The 16638-nt window shown below is 40.4% G+C and overlaps 2 protein-coding genes across 2 annotated transcripts in view; both read left to right on the forward strand.

The window, feature by feature from the left end:
• Positions 1-13753, forward strand: part of LOC113171649 (protein phosphatase 1L-like) — a 48282-nt gene extending 34529 nt beyond the window's left edge. The window contains exons 2-4 of the mRNA XM_026374163.1: positions 3402-3618; positions 10181-10342; positions 11497-13753. Of these exons, the coding sequence (XP_026229948.1) occupies positions 3402-3618; positions 10181-10342; positions 11497-11837 (720 nt within the window). The 3' untranslated portion in view covers positions 11838-13753. The remainder of the gene's footprint in view (positions 1-3401; positions 3619-10180; positions 10343-11496) is intronic.
• A 1003-nt stretch (positions 13754-14756) lies between these two features.
• Positions 14757-16086, forward strand: LOC113171670 (ADP-ribosylation factor-like protein 14). The gene is made up of 2 exons (XM_026374206.1): positions 14757-15250; positions 15772-16086. The coding sequence occupies exons 1-2, from the start codon at positions 14936-14938 to the stop codon at positions 16084-16086; spliced, it is 630 nt and encodes a 209-aa protein (XP_026229991.1). The 5' UTR covers positions 14757-14935.
• Positions 16087-16638: the final 552 nt, after the last annotated feature.

The raw sequence follows: 16638 nt of genomic DNA on the forward strand, positions 1-16638 counted from the left end.
CCTTAGCATTGGTGTCCTTCGTAAAGGATTTTACTTAAATAATGAAATAACAAAGGGTTTATTTTGAAATATTCTTCCTCCAGACTCGCTCTTCTCTAGTGTCCACTTCTTTCTCTGTATTTCATTGCTTTGATGGTTTTCTGTCACTCATCTCGAGCGCTTTATCTAAACTAAGTCTCTCTTTTGCTCAATTTCTTTAATAATGTACTTGAGTGATGCTAATGAATGGTTCTTGCGCTCCTCCTCAGTCTCTCCCCCTCCATTCCCTTTTTTCTCTCCATCTCTCCATCTGCCTGCTTGATCTGTGTGAGGCCGCAGAGAGAGATTTTTCTACTTCAGTTATGAAACCCCCTCAGGGTAATTCTGAAGAAAAACTCGGATGACTTTCCTCATTTCTGCCGGCCTGACGATGTGATGGATGGAAATGTTTAAAAGGCTTGACTATTTTTGTTGGACTGTGGATCTCAGTGTCTCTCAGTTAGCAGTCAGGAGTGTTTGGGTAACAGCGGAGATGATGCAAAGGAAGAGAGTGTGTGGGTGAAACTATTTAGATAGGAAGGAGTATGTGTGTGTTGTGCATACAAACTCCTATGCTTGCATATGTGCTGTAAGTGATGTTTGGTGTGAAGAGGAGGTCAGTGTGATGTTCTGCACAGCCATGACCAGTTGCACTCTGAGTCAGCTCCCCTGTGTTGGGAGTAGGAGACAAAATAATCATTTTCTCCACTGGAAAATGTTTTATTAATCATTTTTAATGAGCTCTGAATTTATTGGTTGATACCAATCATGCATCCAATGATCAAAAGAATTTCGTATTTGGATGTTGGATATCAGGTTTTTTTTCTGGGTTTTGGAATATTTGCCAGACAAAATCAGCAATTTGTAGACTTCACTTCAATGGTTTTCACTATGAAAATGAGTTTTTAGATTAATCAATATAAAATTAGCCACTAGTTTGTTTTACAAGAAGACTGCACAGTTCACCTTTAACCCTGTCTTTCTAAAGATTATTAGAAGATGTCATACCCTTCTTCATGTTTTCCCCATAGAAAACTCTTAAATTACGCTTGCACCCAACTTTTAGTTTTAGAACATTTTTCGCTGTCAACACCGCTGTGAGAGTTTTTGTTCTTGACCCCTACTGTTTCGAAGCTTCACTATGCCAGCTAAGATAACTCGCCCATTAAAGACAGCCTGGATACTCTTACACTTATACACTTATTCTGGTTCTGCTAATTGTTTAGCTCCTCCAGTCTTCCTATACCGTGCTCCTTTGCCAACTACTAATCTTATCCTCCATTTTTATCCCCCCTGCATTACTATCCTTGATCCTTGCCACCTTGTTTTCATCCCCATGCATCCCTGCTATCCCTCCCTCATTCTCTCTTCCCTCCTTTCATCCTCTAAGCTGGTGCAGATGCTGATGCCAGGTGTTCGTTGTGTTGATCTAGTTAGCTAGACAGTTAGATGGTCAGATAATCAAGACTTATGCTCCACTTCCTATTCTGTCAAGGCTGTCTCCTATCCCCAAGCTTTGACACACATGCAGTCACACTGTCTCAGTGATTGGTACATAATCATGCTTGCACAGTCAAATAGTTATGAGGAATGTGGCTGGTAAAAGGGTTTTGTGACCCCAGTTCTTTGTGAAAGGACCAACTGCTCATTAATTGGTACAGTGTAACACAAGCAGACAAAAGATGTCCTGTTCCATTTCTGACCTTTGAACTCAGTTTACGACATCTGCGGAGGATGAAGGGGAATTACTAGTGATTCTCTTCAGGGCAAGAGAAAGGAGATTTGATGATTTTTGACTGAACATCACCATGAAGGCAGAGAGAAAGGACTGTGGGAAATGAAAAATGAGAGGAAGAAAGACGGGCTCATACACATCCGTGTAAGGAAAACACTGGGAGTGTTTTGGTGTCAATGGAGAAGATAGGGGAAGAGTGACAGAGCCTGTAGAGGAAATGATACTGACGAGATTTAACATGGGAGGAGTAGACGAATTGTTTTCATGTGTGAGGAGAAGAAACGGAGAAGAAGCAGAGGAGGCAGGGTTATCAAAGCCCTTGAACTCAATTTCCCAGAGCAGAATAAGATATAGCTGGAGAGAGGACAGGGAGGTATAGGAGAGTGCTAAATGTGGACAATGTATGAGCACTTGAGACATAGGGTTTATAAATGAGTTTTAGTCATATGACCTCAAATCATTATACCACCAGGAACCTGCAAACTTTCCCTCTCCTGCAGCCTTGAACATCTCATAGTGTTTTTCTAGTCCACTGCTTTTTATTAACTGTGTCTGAATTGAATTTTCCACTGTATCAGTAAAAAACATAAATGAAATATGAGCTTAGTTAATATGAGATGCTGCAGATCAGTAACATGTCAGCAGAACCTTATCTGACATTTGTACTTGGAACTTTTTGAACCTCATGACCTTGTCGGGGCTCGTCCTCCCTGCGTGGCACTGAGCCAGGACAGTGAGGTGTTATTTGCTCTGAATAGACGGTGGGAGTGTGAGAAAAAAGGTTCGCTCACCTAAAAATGGATAGGGCTGAAGATACAGTTTCCCTAACTCAGCTCTGTCCCACAGCAGGATGCTTGTGTGTATTTGACTAGCGATGCACATATTCTTTCTTTATTTCTGTTTATCTGCTTCAGCAAGGCAGAAAGGACAAGCAGGCTACTGCCACTGTAGTATTGTGTCTGCCACAAGCAGTGTGTGCATATTTTAATGCATATAAAACGTCACATTTCTTTAAAGTAAACTGGCACTACATTACCATATTCTGTATCAGAAATAGACAAACATAAAGGACATTTTGTGGAAAAAAGGGAGTATTTCAACCTTAAGGCTCCAGGGAGTCATTGGCCCATCCAAAAAATAGTTCCAGTACGTAACTCAAGGAAGACCAGAACTTGTCATTTTTGTATTCTTGGTTTTGTACTAATTAAACAAACGACTACGGAATTTGTGAGTTTTAAAAGTGCTGGGTTTTTAACTTCAGACAGAACCAGTTTATCTTTTCTCCCATTAGTTCTGGCGTTTGTGCTAAGCTAGGCTAATAGCTAGCTTTTCTATCTCCAAGAAACTGTATTTTAATTGACATTTTAGGTCTACTCTGTCCTTAGTGGCTCCCAAAGGAGATTAACCCCTTTTTAGACCTGCTCACTGTCTCTTTGGTCTTGTCCCTTTGGCAACCAGGACATAGACAAATAATGCCACTGCTTGAACATGATCCATTTAAAAATAAAACACATCCCTATAACGTGGGATGTGTGAGAATATATTGGGTTAGTAGCAAAAGTGCTGCTAATGGTGTTTTTGACCAGACTCATTTTTATGTATCTAGAGTCATCTAATTCTTCAGTGTCCCTCTGCTCTCCATTATCAGGCTGCTGCTGACTTTGCCAAGGCCCACCTGCCAGAGGCTCTCCGCCAGCAACTACTGGCCTATGAACGGGAGAAAGAGCGAGATAGAGAAAAAGACAAGGAGAAAGACGAAAAAAGGGAGCGGGGTGGCCACTCCTATCCTTCCATCCTGGAGCAGCAGATCCTGACTCTGGACAGAGAAATGCTGGACAAGCTGTCTGCCACATACAACGAAGCAGGTTTGTGTTTATTTGTCAATTAAAACACCTCAACAGCAGGGAAAGTACAATGAAACTGTCAAAACGTGCATACAGAACTACATAAATAATGTTTTGCATCTATGTGAAAATGAATGGATATTTTGGCATGCATGGTCGTTTCCTGTAATGGCTTTGTTCATCTAGATGTTACACTGGTTCAGTATTTAGTAATGATCTAAATGTGTGCAAGTAATATTACTGGAGACACAATAGGAAAGCCCTAGTTTGTTTGTGGCAGTGTTTCAGAACGTCTTCTGTAATGCTGCATGCAAACTATTATTTTCTACTCCACTGTTTCACTTGACTGTTGTTGAATAGTGACTGTCAGCAGCCCTGGGCCTTGCTTATTCAGCTGTTTAAATACAAGCTGATCTTCACAAGGCTTGTAGTAATTATCTCTGGAGGGAGGCAGGCATGGAGGGGTGACGCAAGAGAGAGAAAGTGATGGATTGAAAGAGGAAGGAGAAGGGTCATAGGGAAGGATGCGTGTCTGGGAGGAGGACATTTGGCTGGTGGGAGTTGTACAGTACAGAGGAACGGGAGGCCTGTCCAGAGCGAGGGTAAGGGAAAAACGGGAAAGGGACAAACACAGTGGCACATTCAAAGTGAGGAGTGAGGAGGATCATAACATAGATACAAAGAGTGATGAAAACACCTGATCTGCATGAACCAAAACACAGGGTGATGAGAGAGGGCAAAGAGGCAAAATCTTAGGGGGAAAGAAGGCACAGACCAAATAGTCCCACAGGAGAACAGATGGGCTTTTTCTCAAGCATGTTTGACTTTGTTCTAGATTCTATCATACTGTGTTTTTAAGATTACGGCAAGGGTATGTTAACTGTAGGTTCTGTAGACATCAGAGAGGCAGTAACACTAAGGGGAGTAATGAACTTATGTTCATCTGTACAACAGGGAGAAAATGTATAAAAAGAGAGTAGGCATACAGTGGCAAGAAAGGTATGGGAACCTTTTCAAATGTGGTTTTCTGCATTGATTTGTCTTAAAACACGATCTGATCTTCATCATCAAGTCAACAACAAATATCATTTGCCCACCCCACCACTCCTTGGTAAAGTAGCCACAGTCCCAAAGTGTCTCTATATGTAGATTGTTTGTCTAACTGTAGACTGACAAATTTCTGATGTCTTTAAAACACTTTGTAACCCTTTCCAGCTTTATGTAAATCAACAATTCTTGATTGTAGGTCCTCTGAAAGCTTAGTTTGGCCAGGCATGGCTCACATATGCGTATTCTTCTCATGCAGAGTGGTTTATGGAGTAACTTATCACTAAGGAGATATCAAGCCCTGTCATACACTAAAGGGGAAATTCTTGTTTCATATAACCTAAGGTTCCTACTTTCAGATGGTAAAAACGTTACACATCTAGTTCATACTTCACCAACTTCTGCTATTTTTGTTTGTTTGTTTCGAGTATCTGGGGGCGTACAGTCATTGCCTGCATTAGAGAGTTTACAGTAGAAATTATGGGAGAGGACACTGTTTATGCAACAAAAGTTAATGGTTCATTGTTGACATCCTAACTGCCAGATCAACAGTACTTTTAAAGTGAAGTGTTTTAGATAATGTGTCAACTTTCAGTTTGTCTTCTCGTTTGACTGCTTCGGTCTCTTGCCCCATCTGAGTTCCCAGATCTCACTAATTACTTTGGCAAGTTCATTGTTATCACAGCTAGCAAAAACAATCACTTAACTGCAAAAAGAACAACAAAAAAGAAGAAGTTCCTACTTTACACAGGAATTCTCCATACGAGAAGAGACAAATTGAAAGAGAAGCTTATAATTAGAGCAGACGTCTGACCAGTTTGTAGCCGAAATGAAAAGCTGACATATGACTCACAGTGTTAGTCAGTGAGGGGGTCGTCGATATGAATGGGCCAGAAGACCTCACAGCCGCATTAGAGCAACAGTTCTCAACGTGATACACTTTTTGTTGTGAAGGAGGAGAATTAAAATCTTCAGAGCTGGAGCGTCAAGCCTGACGACGTCAGCTGATTGTTAACTCTTAGAAAGGGTTGATATGCAGCAGTTACCTTTTGTTGTGCTCACTTGCCACCGACCTCTTTATCCTCGTTTATCCTTATCCTCTCCTCTGTCGCCGCTTCCCCAGTTGCAGATAAACATCAGTTTTCTGATCGATGTTGCTGATTCCTCCATTTCTATTTTTAAACTCCATGACCTGTTGCTCCAGAGATTCTCACATCGGCCCCACCTTTTTTTTTTAATCTTTTTGTTATCCATCTAGATTTCTGTCATCTTTTTTTTTCGGACAACACAACAACAAGGACTGGCACTGAGCTCATATCTTATAGAAAAACTTACACTCAATCTCCGTTATAATGAATAGACTGCTGGGTTGTCTAGTTCACTGCATGAGACAGTCAGGGATGGAATCTGCTGCAGTATTTGTCCTAGCTTTCTAGTCAGCGTCTCAGGAGGCATCTTGTGCTCAGGTAATTGTTGTCCCTGCATCGGATTCAACAATCACGTCATTTAGGATGTACAGCTCTTTGCTTTCCTTAGCAATTGAGGTCTAAATTGAGCTTGCAGGAAAGAAAGAGAAAGAGTGGAGGAATATAGATACTTTCTCAATAGAGTCCTTGGAACAACAGCGTATCAGATTTATCCTGCTGTTCCTTCATCCCTCTGTTGTTGATCAGCAAACAAAAGCTAGAAAGATAGGAGACATAGGACTTTGATGGAATGCCCAGGAGCTTAGAGACTGTTATGGAAACAGTCTCCTTAATGCGGCGTGCTTACCTTTATGTAGCTGTGTAACATGCCTTTGAGTCTGCACGTCTGCACCAACACAAGCACACACAAGTGTCCGGCAGCCAAATAATGGATAGTTATGTTTGCAAGTAGCAAAGGAGAGACCATGCTGATATTTTGTACGTGTTATCTTGCATAAAGAGGTATGTCTTACAAAAGCTTAGAACGGTTAAGGTTAGGACATTTTTGAGATTAGAGGAGGTTCTTGCTATTTTTGGGCAAGAACTTTTTTTCCACCTTCATTCATTTTTGAAAGGTGAAAAATCAAACAAATTGAAAATCATGAATTCTACATACTGAAGATTTTCACTGCTTTATTAAGTGGTTTGTGCATAGAGACTAAGCCCTCACTGTATTAAAATGGCATCATTTCAATATCAAACTGGCAAAAGGATGAACTGCTACAAACCTAGAAATTACAGTACTTATTTATATATTCTGTTCATTTACTTACGTTATGTACTAGTGTTTTTTGCTTTTTTAAACTGTCATTTGTTTTCTGTCATTTGTCGCTCCAATGTTTCTAATCTTTGTTTTTTCTCTGTGAAGTGTCTGGCTACTTTTAATAAGCACCATACAGTACATTCCATCTCCTCTTAACTAAATGTTTGCTCACTCCGAGTATGTTTGCAGGAGTATGCTCAAAGTCAGTTTCTTCCTCCAGCATTTCTCTTACAACCCCAGTTCTGTAGACAAACTGGGATCAGACTTTTCTTTCTGGTCTTCTTTCCTTTATTCTAATATATTTTGTCTTTTACCCCATTGATTTGACAGCAGTTATCAGATCTAAAGTCTTGTGAATTAACCAAGTAGTCAAAAGAAGACAAAACTCAATATTCTAATTCTGTGATGCTGAATCAGTGATTTATTGACTTTTTTTTTCCTTGAGTAGATTTTCCTAAACTAAAACTGATCTGTTGTTTATTTGTTCGTGTTGCTCTGTGGTTAAAGAATAGGTTCCAGTGAAGCATTTTTAGACAGCTGGTGTACCCAGCTGTCAAATAAAGGATGTGGGTGTATAGCTGTACAATAAAAAGATCAGAAAGTGTTGTTTCTGATCCTACTGAAACTGAATCTAGCATCAGATCAGGACACACTGTATTCTGGGTGTTGCTTTACAATAACAGTGCCCTGCAGCCATAAGCTGTTGGCAAGACCTTTCTATCTGTAGGTTTACAGCCTGTTTAACATTTGTTTCCTGGAATAAAGCATATAAAACATATTTTGTGGCATGTTTAACAAGCTTTAAAATGTGTTTATAATAAAACAATTCTTGATTGTAGGGCTTTTGGCAGGTGACTATTACATTTCCAATGCCTGAGTTTCCGACCTCACTGAGGACCCTTTGTAAAGCAGTTCCTGTCTCTGCATGACTAAAGGGCCATTAAATAGCTGACAAAAAAAACATGAAGATGGTGATAGCACTAAATTATCTCTAGTGTCAGATCTCACAATTTTGGTGTTGGATTTAAAAGTGCCCTAACTGTGTGACCTCCACATGAAAAACCCTGTTTCATTTTGGATTTGTGTATTTAAAGTTGCTAAAAAAGACTCACTGCGCTGCACTGCAAGGTTTTTCTCCACCTACTTGGTTGTGTGGATGTGTAAACAGGAAGCAAATCTCATTTAGGGCAAAACGGCTGAGGCTTGCCCTTCATGTTTTCTTTTTTTTTTTTTTTTTTTTGATAGGAAGGAATGAATAGGGGAAAAAAACTATATATTATAGAAGGCAAAGATTGTCTAAAGCATAATAGTGATACAGTATGCAGAAAAAAAATAGATGCACAGACTTTATAAAGTGCTTCAAAATTATGCACATGCTAAAGATAGTATCACTGTAAATGTTAAGAGCGCAAGTCCAGGGAGGATGGGAGCATTTATGCAGAACAAAAATCAACATTGTGGGTGGACTAATAAGCAGGTGGTGTTTCTCAGAAATGCTTTGAAGCAGACAACGAGCTGGGATGAGCAGGGTGGTGACAGTCCGGTCCTCACATTGTTCACCTAAATGCCAAGCAGCTCAGTTAGGGAACCCATGGGGTTTAGATTGGTGCTATATGGACACTTATACTCTACAATTATATACCATAATTACTGAGAGCACCGCCTGACTTTGAGAGAGTGAATCAGCGTTATGACAGAACATGGAGTGGGAGACTAACTGGGCCTGAGGTGTACTATAAATCTTGCTGTGGTGTTGTCAAGCTAAGCCAATTATTAGCATAAGCACAGGGTGTATTCAGACCATGTTGCCGTTTTAATAGAAAATGCTGAACATGTGCTTGGCATGGCTGGGCTAATTGAGGAAGGGTGTGCTAACAAGGCTCCTCAGTCCATTATCTCTATTACCAAGAGAGCTAGATAAGGATAATTAGCTGGACAGTGTGGCACAGTGCAGCAGCAGCTATAGGCACGAACAGCAGGGATGCATGAAATGATGAAACAAATGGAAATGGATTTTTAAACAAGTTGTGTAAAAGCTTTAGTATGTCGCTTACAGTTAGGTGGCATCAGTATTCACTTCCTTTATCTTAGCCTTGCTTCCAGCTGATGATGTTTCTCATGGTTATTTTCTGTCTCCTTGTTTGTCTAATTTTGTGTTTATCATTTCTTTCACCATAAGCTATAAATGGGAATAATAAAATCATTGTCCCACCGATAAGAAATCAGTTCCTTCTCCTCCTCTAGCTCTCCACCCCTCCTTGTATGCTTGCTCTTTATTTCATCTGCATCCACCACTGCCTGTGTTAACACTCTCTCCCATTCAATTCCTCACATATCCACTGTGATTGACTGAACTGAGGTCTGTGCCATGGGGCAGGTTTATTTCACTGAGCTCAACAAACACCTGATACATAAGCTGTCAGTCAGTCAACATTGCACAGAGATGTGGAACTTTAAAGGAGAGTTTCAAAAGTTAGTAGGTCTGCATTTTTAAGGTTGCATTTACAAAAGCTTGGTTTTAGTGTTTCTGCTGTATGTCCCAATTTCATGCCTCCATCCCATCCCTGCCCAGCCTCTCTTATCTGTCCGGGTGGTCCAGGCCAGTAGGACCCCCCCCCACCCCTTCTTACTTGTGTCCCTTGTCTTTCTCTCTCTCTCTCTCCAGTTTTGTCTTTTCTCTGTGTGAACAGATGGCCGACCAGGCAGATCTGTTCTTTCTCTACAGGACTTTGGATCTTGCACAATGAGCCTCTGAACTGAGTCCGGACTCTGCTCAGAGTCTGGACTGCGCTCTGCCTGGCTGAGCGGCTAAACAAAGGGAGGAAGGAGAAGGAGAAGAAAAGAAGGCGTTTTAAGGAGGGATACAAGAAAGAGAATTCACTTCAAAGAGTTTTTTGCTGTTTGCACATGGCTTCGTGTAATTCACTGTTGGTGCAGGAGGGATGTGTGTGCATTGGAAGCATAATGTGTCTTCACTCAGGTCGTCCATTGTAAAAATGTCTTTCTCCTTAGATCACACTATTGCTATTATTATTGTTAAGCAGAACTGTGTCATGGCAACACTAGATTTTTTTTTTTTTTTTTTTTTTACCTTTGGTCTCTGGACGGCTAGGTCTGGCTCACAGCTGACCCACATTCAAATATCTCTACAACTATTTAATGGATTCCACATTTTTTACATTCGTCCACAAACTTTTTCTCAATTCATTGAGCAGAAAATGTACTACAGAAATCCTGGAAGAAATTACACATGTAGGATCTGATCCAATTATGATTATCGTCTTCCTCTCTTCGCTTTCTGTTTCAGGAACTACGTGTCTGGTGGCCCTCCTGTCCGATAAGGAGCTGACGGTCGCCAACGTTGGAGACTCGCGCGGAGTTCTCTGCGATAAAGACGGCAATGCCATTCCTCTGTCGCACGACCACAAGCCTTACCAGCTCAAAGAGCGCAAGAGGATCAAGAAAGCTGGTGAGAAAACTGCTGCAGTCCAGGCCAACAGACTTTTCTACAGCTTGTGAGCAGGCGAACAAGGCTGAAAACTTGAGGGAACATCAAGACTCAGATTGTTGTCATAAAGCGTCAAATAAGTATTCCTATGATCAAAGCTGAGCAACGTTATCCAACATTTTTTCACTTGTGAAGTGTGTGTGTGTGTGTGTCTGTGTGTGTGTGTGTGTGTGTGTGTGTGTGTGTGTGTGTGTGTGTGTGTGTGCGCGCATGTGTGTGTGCATTCGCATGCTGAGGCTGACATCAAAACCCAGTGACTGATAACACCGTCTGTTTCTAAAGCAGCATGTTATCAAATGCAGCCAGACAGAGCACATTATTTAAGGTGTATTTGGAGGCATAACTCACCCTCCTACTCTATCTGCGTACTCTCTATGCTGTGGAGAGTTTCATGGCAGGTTGCCAGATTAGTCAGTATAATAGCCCACCATCTCCATCTAATGGTCTGAATGGGTACTGGAAAAACACTAAACTTTTTCACAGATTTAGTTGGCATACTCACTGTTTTCTTCATATTCATGTTACATGTGTGAGGAAGCTAAACTTTTAATACTGATTTACATTCATTACATTTGAATGTTCAGGAACATTGGTGGTATAATATCAGGTATTATCTCAGGTGTTTGTGCTTTGACTCCTCGTGATTAGACTTAGAAGTACAGAGTTGTACATAGAATAAACACAGTGCCGATAGTTTACAGGACTAGAAACGCTGAAATGCTGAAAGTTAATTTTAAATAAGTAATTATTTGATTTATTATTGTGTGAGGACAGCTACACTGATTGGCCACAACATTAGCACCGCCTGGTGGTAATGTTGTGGTGGACCAGGGGTTAGCATGGCCACATCCACACAAAGCTATGATGTGTGTTTTGACAGGTGCCAATATTTTATAGCCTGTAGTAGCCTGAACGTTCAACTTCAGAAGAAGAAATAGTCTCACTTATTGGGAACTCGGAAGGCATTCTGACCTACTATTAACATTTCCTATATAATCCCCTGCTCACAAATCAGTTGAAACCATAGAGGACACTCAGCTGTACAGATGTGACTTGAATTTTTTGCATCCCCCACCCTCATTTCCAATGGTTTTACCCTCTGACTTCCTCCTCAGGTGGTTTCATAAGTTTCAATGGCTCATGGCGTGTCCAGGGCATCTTGGCCATGTCGCGTTCTCTGGGCGATTACCCTCTGAAGAACCTCAATGTGGTCATTCCTGATCCCGACATCATGTCCTTCGACCTGAACAAGCTGCAGCCGGAGTTCATGATCCTGGCGTCCGATGGCCTGTGGGACACCTTCAGCAACGAGGAGGCGGTGCGCTTCATCAGGGAACGACTGGATGAGCCTCACTTCGGTGCCAAGAGCATTGTCCTCCAGTCCTTCTACCGTGGTTGTCCTGACAACATCACTGTCATGGTGGTCAAATTTAAAGGCAAAACCAGCGAGCAGTAGACGACCTGTGTACGACACAGAGTATGTTACGTTTGAATACAAGTAACAATAGGCTTAAAGCGAAAGGTTTAAAGCCCAAGCCCACAACTCTCTGAGCAAGAGACAATTTCTATCACAGATAGTTACAGTCGATGGTCGTCCAGTGCATCAAAACACATCCTGTCCCTCCTCCTTTACTTGTACTGCTGTAAACTCGACTCTCGTAAGAACATGTCTTTGATTAAGGCTTAGCCATATCTTTTTAAGATACCGTAATACAAGCTGGGTCACTGTTATGCAAATAAACATAGCTTTGTAAACATAGCAGCTGTGCAGCTGTGGGGACACCAATGAGTCCGCACACATCTGTGTGTGTGTGTGTGTGTGAGTGAGTGTGTGTGTGTGTGAGTGTGAGCAAGCAGTTGAGTGGAGTTACAGATGTCTTGATTAAACTGCACACAAGTCTCACATTAACAACATGTTCATTGTCTAGCTAGTAGTGACAAATGACAGCACGGAGATTCACTTAAATATGACGTCTTTCACTCTGTCTGTCTGACCACTAATTTTATACTTTTACTTCCCTAACTCTGTGTTTCCACATTGTATGATTGTATTGACGACTACCAAGTGACTGCACTGACAACTTTGTCGTTTAACATGTTGGCAGATAACCTTTTTTCTTCTTTCTTTCTGGGTCTAACACGTCACTAGTGCAAATCGCTAACATGAATTTATTCCCTTTAGCCACTGCTTGTTCATATATCACCAATCATATTGTACAGCAATACAACCGATCACATAGTCTTAGTTCTCACATAGTTTGCCCCATTTGATAAGTTTAATTGTTGAATTTGTCAGTGCGTTGTCAATAATCGCTGTTAGTTTTTGTGCCAATAGAGTTTTGTGTTTGTCTTGATGAGCTTTCACAACTTTTAAAGCTGAGACTCTGGTTGGATTTGTTCTACTTTTCTGTTCGGCCCCAACTCACTAGGACACCTGTAACTACTGATGATGTAATAAATGTTGGATGATTTTGTAATGAAATGTCCTTTTTAAAGTAATGCATTTTCAGAAAGTAGAGACATTTTATTAATATGACACGACTCTAACTGGTAATTGTTAATTTATTTAAACATTGTAAAAAAAGTCCATTAGATATCACATTTTACATAACAACGTAATAGTTCATCTAAATTTGGTAATAAGAATAGAACTTGTCATGTTCGATTTGAAACCCTTTTAAATAAACTTGCCTTCATTGACATGCTATTCCGTTGTCTGACATTTCTTACATTATCATTTACTACAATCTACATCAGACAGAAATATACTTCAATATACTGTAAATGACAATTTGCTGTTAACTTTCCTGCATTACTACCTGGTCCAGTCTGTTAATTTCTGATCTCTATTTCCCAGAACCATAACTCAAGATGTAACAAGCCTTTGAATGAAACTCATTATTGTTGCCTTACTTTTTTTTTTTAAGCTGTTCAATTCCTGTTATGAAGTCTGCTGCCAAAACTACTTGTTAGTTTTTAAATGAAATGCAGTCGATCGTACGGCAGTTACAAACCTTGTTAACTCACATGTACAATAGCATTGTTGAAAGAATGTCTCCAGGATGAATGTACATACTGTCCTCATGTTAGTCCTCCCCTCCACTGTTTATACAGCCATCAAGAAAGCAATGCGCCTGTTCCTGGATTGTTTAACTTCAGAGACATATATATATATATATATATATATATATATATATATATTTACCAGATGATGCTGTTTGTTTGTGCTTTTTCATTTTAATAATGTACATTACCGAATGTTTATGTGGCATTTGTACTTGTTTTTGTTGACTTTAATAAACTGTAAAAAAAATAAATAAATACATTTTAAGATGTAAATCAAAAAGGTAACATTAAAATGAGAGCTCATGATATCCTTTCCTGTGTGGTTTTTCCTCTAAATACATATCAAGACAATCAAAACATCAACATTATATTATGAGAGTTTGCTATTTGGCCAAAAAGGGCACTGTCATAGATTAGTTTTCTTATTTAAAAAAACAAAACAAAAAAGAGCAGTGCAACATGTAAATCCTTGACTTCTGTCTGTCTGTCCGTACCACCTGCTGGGTGATTGGAACCATTAAATCAGTCCTGCTATGTCAGGTCTGGACTACACTGAAAATGTTTTCTGCTGACATAATTCTTTAACAAAGTTTAATTAATTTTAATTAGATAAAGATTTAATTATGTGAAACTATTGAATCAGACCTCGGCCAGAATGAGGAATTAGATTTAAACACCATTGTATTTAAAGATACATTGTAACTATAGATGTATTGTTGTTGGGCCATTTCAAAAATGGTAACAAAAACTCAAATCTGTAATATGTTTATTTGCTTCAACCTTTATTTATCTGATAAAAGCACAAAGAAAAGTGTTTCATTGACCAACTTAATTATGTTTTCTAAGTATAAGGACATTTAGAGTTTGGTGGCTGCAACATTCATATTTTCATTTATTCATAGTTCGGAAAATAGTTTCTATGTTTTAAATTGGATTTTGTAGCCCTACCTTAGTGCAATAGTGTTGGAGTGCTATACAACAATAACACAAAAGATGTTTTATGTGTTAATTTGTTAGGGTTTCTGGATAATTCACCTTCGGCTTACTGATCGGTCTAAAGATAAACTACATTTATCCATCAGTCAAGGCCACCAAATTCGCTTTTGATGTCACTGGACATCCATCTTGAAGAAACACAACCTTCCCATTAAAACCATAGATGGGCTTCCTGGTTGCTTGTGTGTATGATGGTCTGGGAGCAGGTGTGATGTGACTCCACTAACTGCACTGTGGTAACCAGAGAACATTTCTCCCCACTTAGTTGCATGGTCACTTCAGATATAAATAGCTTTACTGAAAGCTACGCAAAGGACTGAAGGAATCACAACAGAAGGGAGGGCTCATTCCTCTTGTGTGTACATAAAGTGCACTGATTGCCGACAGTCTCCATAAGAGACCAGACACATTGAGCCTGCAGATAGACAGATAGGGAGAGTGTTTAGTTTATAACCTTACACAGGATATAGACACAAGCTGCGCTTTGAGGACATGGGCCTGCGCGGATCCAAGTCTAAGAAACAAGCACAGGTCTTGATTTTAGGTCTTGACGGATCAGGAAAGACCACCCTGCTCTACAAACTGAAGTACAACGAGAGCGTGGTGACCGTGCCAACTGTGGGCTTTAACATAGAGATGATGGACACAGACAGGAGCAGCCCAAGCCTGACGGTGTGGGACGTGGGGGGCCAGAAGAGGATGAGGCCCTACTGGAGGCATTACTATGCTGATACAGCCGGACTGATGTTTGTGGTGGACAGCTGGGATCAGAAGCGGCTAGACGAGGCACGCAGGGAGCTACATCGGGTAATTAAATCTAATTATTATTAATAGGAGTGGCACTTAAATGTTGGCATAGTGTATATACTCAAATCCGTCCATCTAAACACGCCATCTCCAATGCACTTTGCACATTCATGCAACCCCAGATCATCACACTCACTCCTTCATGTTTCACAGCTGGCACTATGCAGACACTGTAGTAGACCTGAACAGGCCTCTCCTGTCTTCAACTCATCTATGGCAAAGTGTTAACTGGCACTTTTGTGTGGTTTGTGAATCAGTAGAGCTTGGCTTCCTGCAATGTCCCTCACAGAGTCTGGTCACTGAAACACCAGTTTCCACAGATAACCTTTGTGCCACATGAGAAATATTTACCTTTCCCATTAAAGGTGGGCTCAATGGAAAACCAATGTCAAAACTGGGAAATGATCATTTTAGAGACATTGCACAGGAGAGTACAGACGTTTTTTCTCCATGTCATCAGCATTGTTACATTGTGGTAATTAAAGTTTCTCTTCTTAACTTGGTTTTTCTTCACCTCCAAGGTCCTGAGGAACGAGAGTCTCAAAGAAGTTCCTCTTGTGGTCCTCGCCAACAAACAGGACCTTCCAGAAGCTCTGAGCCCAGATGCTCTTTGTGTGAAGCTGGATTTGAGAAGAGTGTGTGAGGGCAGAGCCTGGTTCATCCAGCCCTGTTCAGCCACCACCGGGATGGGACTAGAGGAAGGTTTCAGGAGGATAGTCTATCTGATGAAGACTCCGCTGAAACAGACTCAAGAAGACATTAAGGACAAGATGAGGTCACAGTGCTTTAGTGTCACAGCAGTGAAACAATCTTGCTCTTCAGCAGAGGATGGCTGAAAATCTTTCCTGAACTTTGATTTTATGCCATGTGTGGGACTCCTTCTCACCGGCTGCTTCACAGCTTCACTGTGTCATCGGTATGATCAAATAAGAGGAGGCAGCAATAAGAAGGATGATATTAACACAGAGATTAGTGTTAATCTCTGTAGAAGAAAGAGCTTTTGCTAAATTATGAAGAAGACAAAGTGTCTTTGGACGGTGAAAGGATTCTTGGATCTTGAATGGTTTTAAGAAACCAGTGTTGCAAGTGGAAACATTTCAAATGTCAAACAGCACCTGGTCTACTGTATTTGTGTGACGCAAAGAAACTTTGATTTCCAATTGTACAACTTTGTATGCATTCACTTGTATTAATTTTAATATTGCAACATGAAACTTGATTTGTTATTTGGAAAGACACAGCCAGTGTTGTCTCTCATTATGTCAATAACATAACACACATTTATATGTAGAAGTCAATGTGCTGTTATTTGCTATTCTCTGTTCATTTGTCATCGTATCATCGTAAATGTTCCATTCATGCCGGTGTATGGTAGCTTGCTAAGCTAA

The sequence above is a fragment of the Anabas testudineus genome, chromosome 13 (genome assembly GCF_900324465.2).
Source record: "Anabas testudineus chromosome 13, fAnaTes1.2, whole genome shotgun sequence".
In the NCBI taxonomy this organism is placed as follows: Eukaryota; Metazoa; Chordata; class Actinopteri; order Anabantiformes; family Anabantidae; genus Anabas; species Anabas testudineus.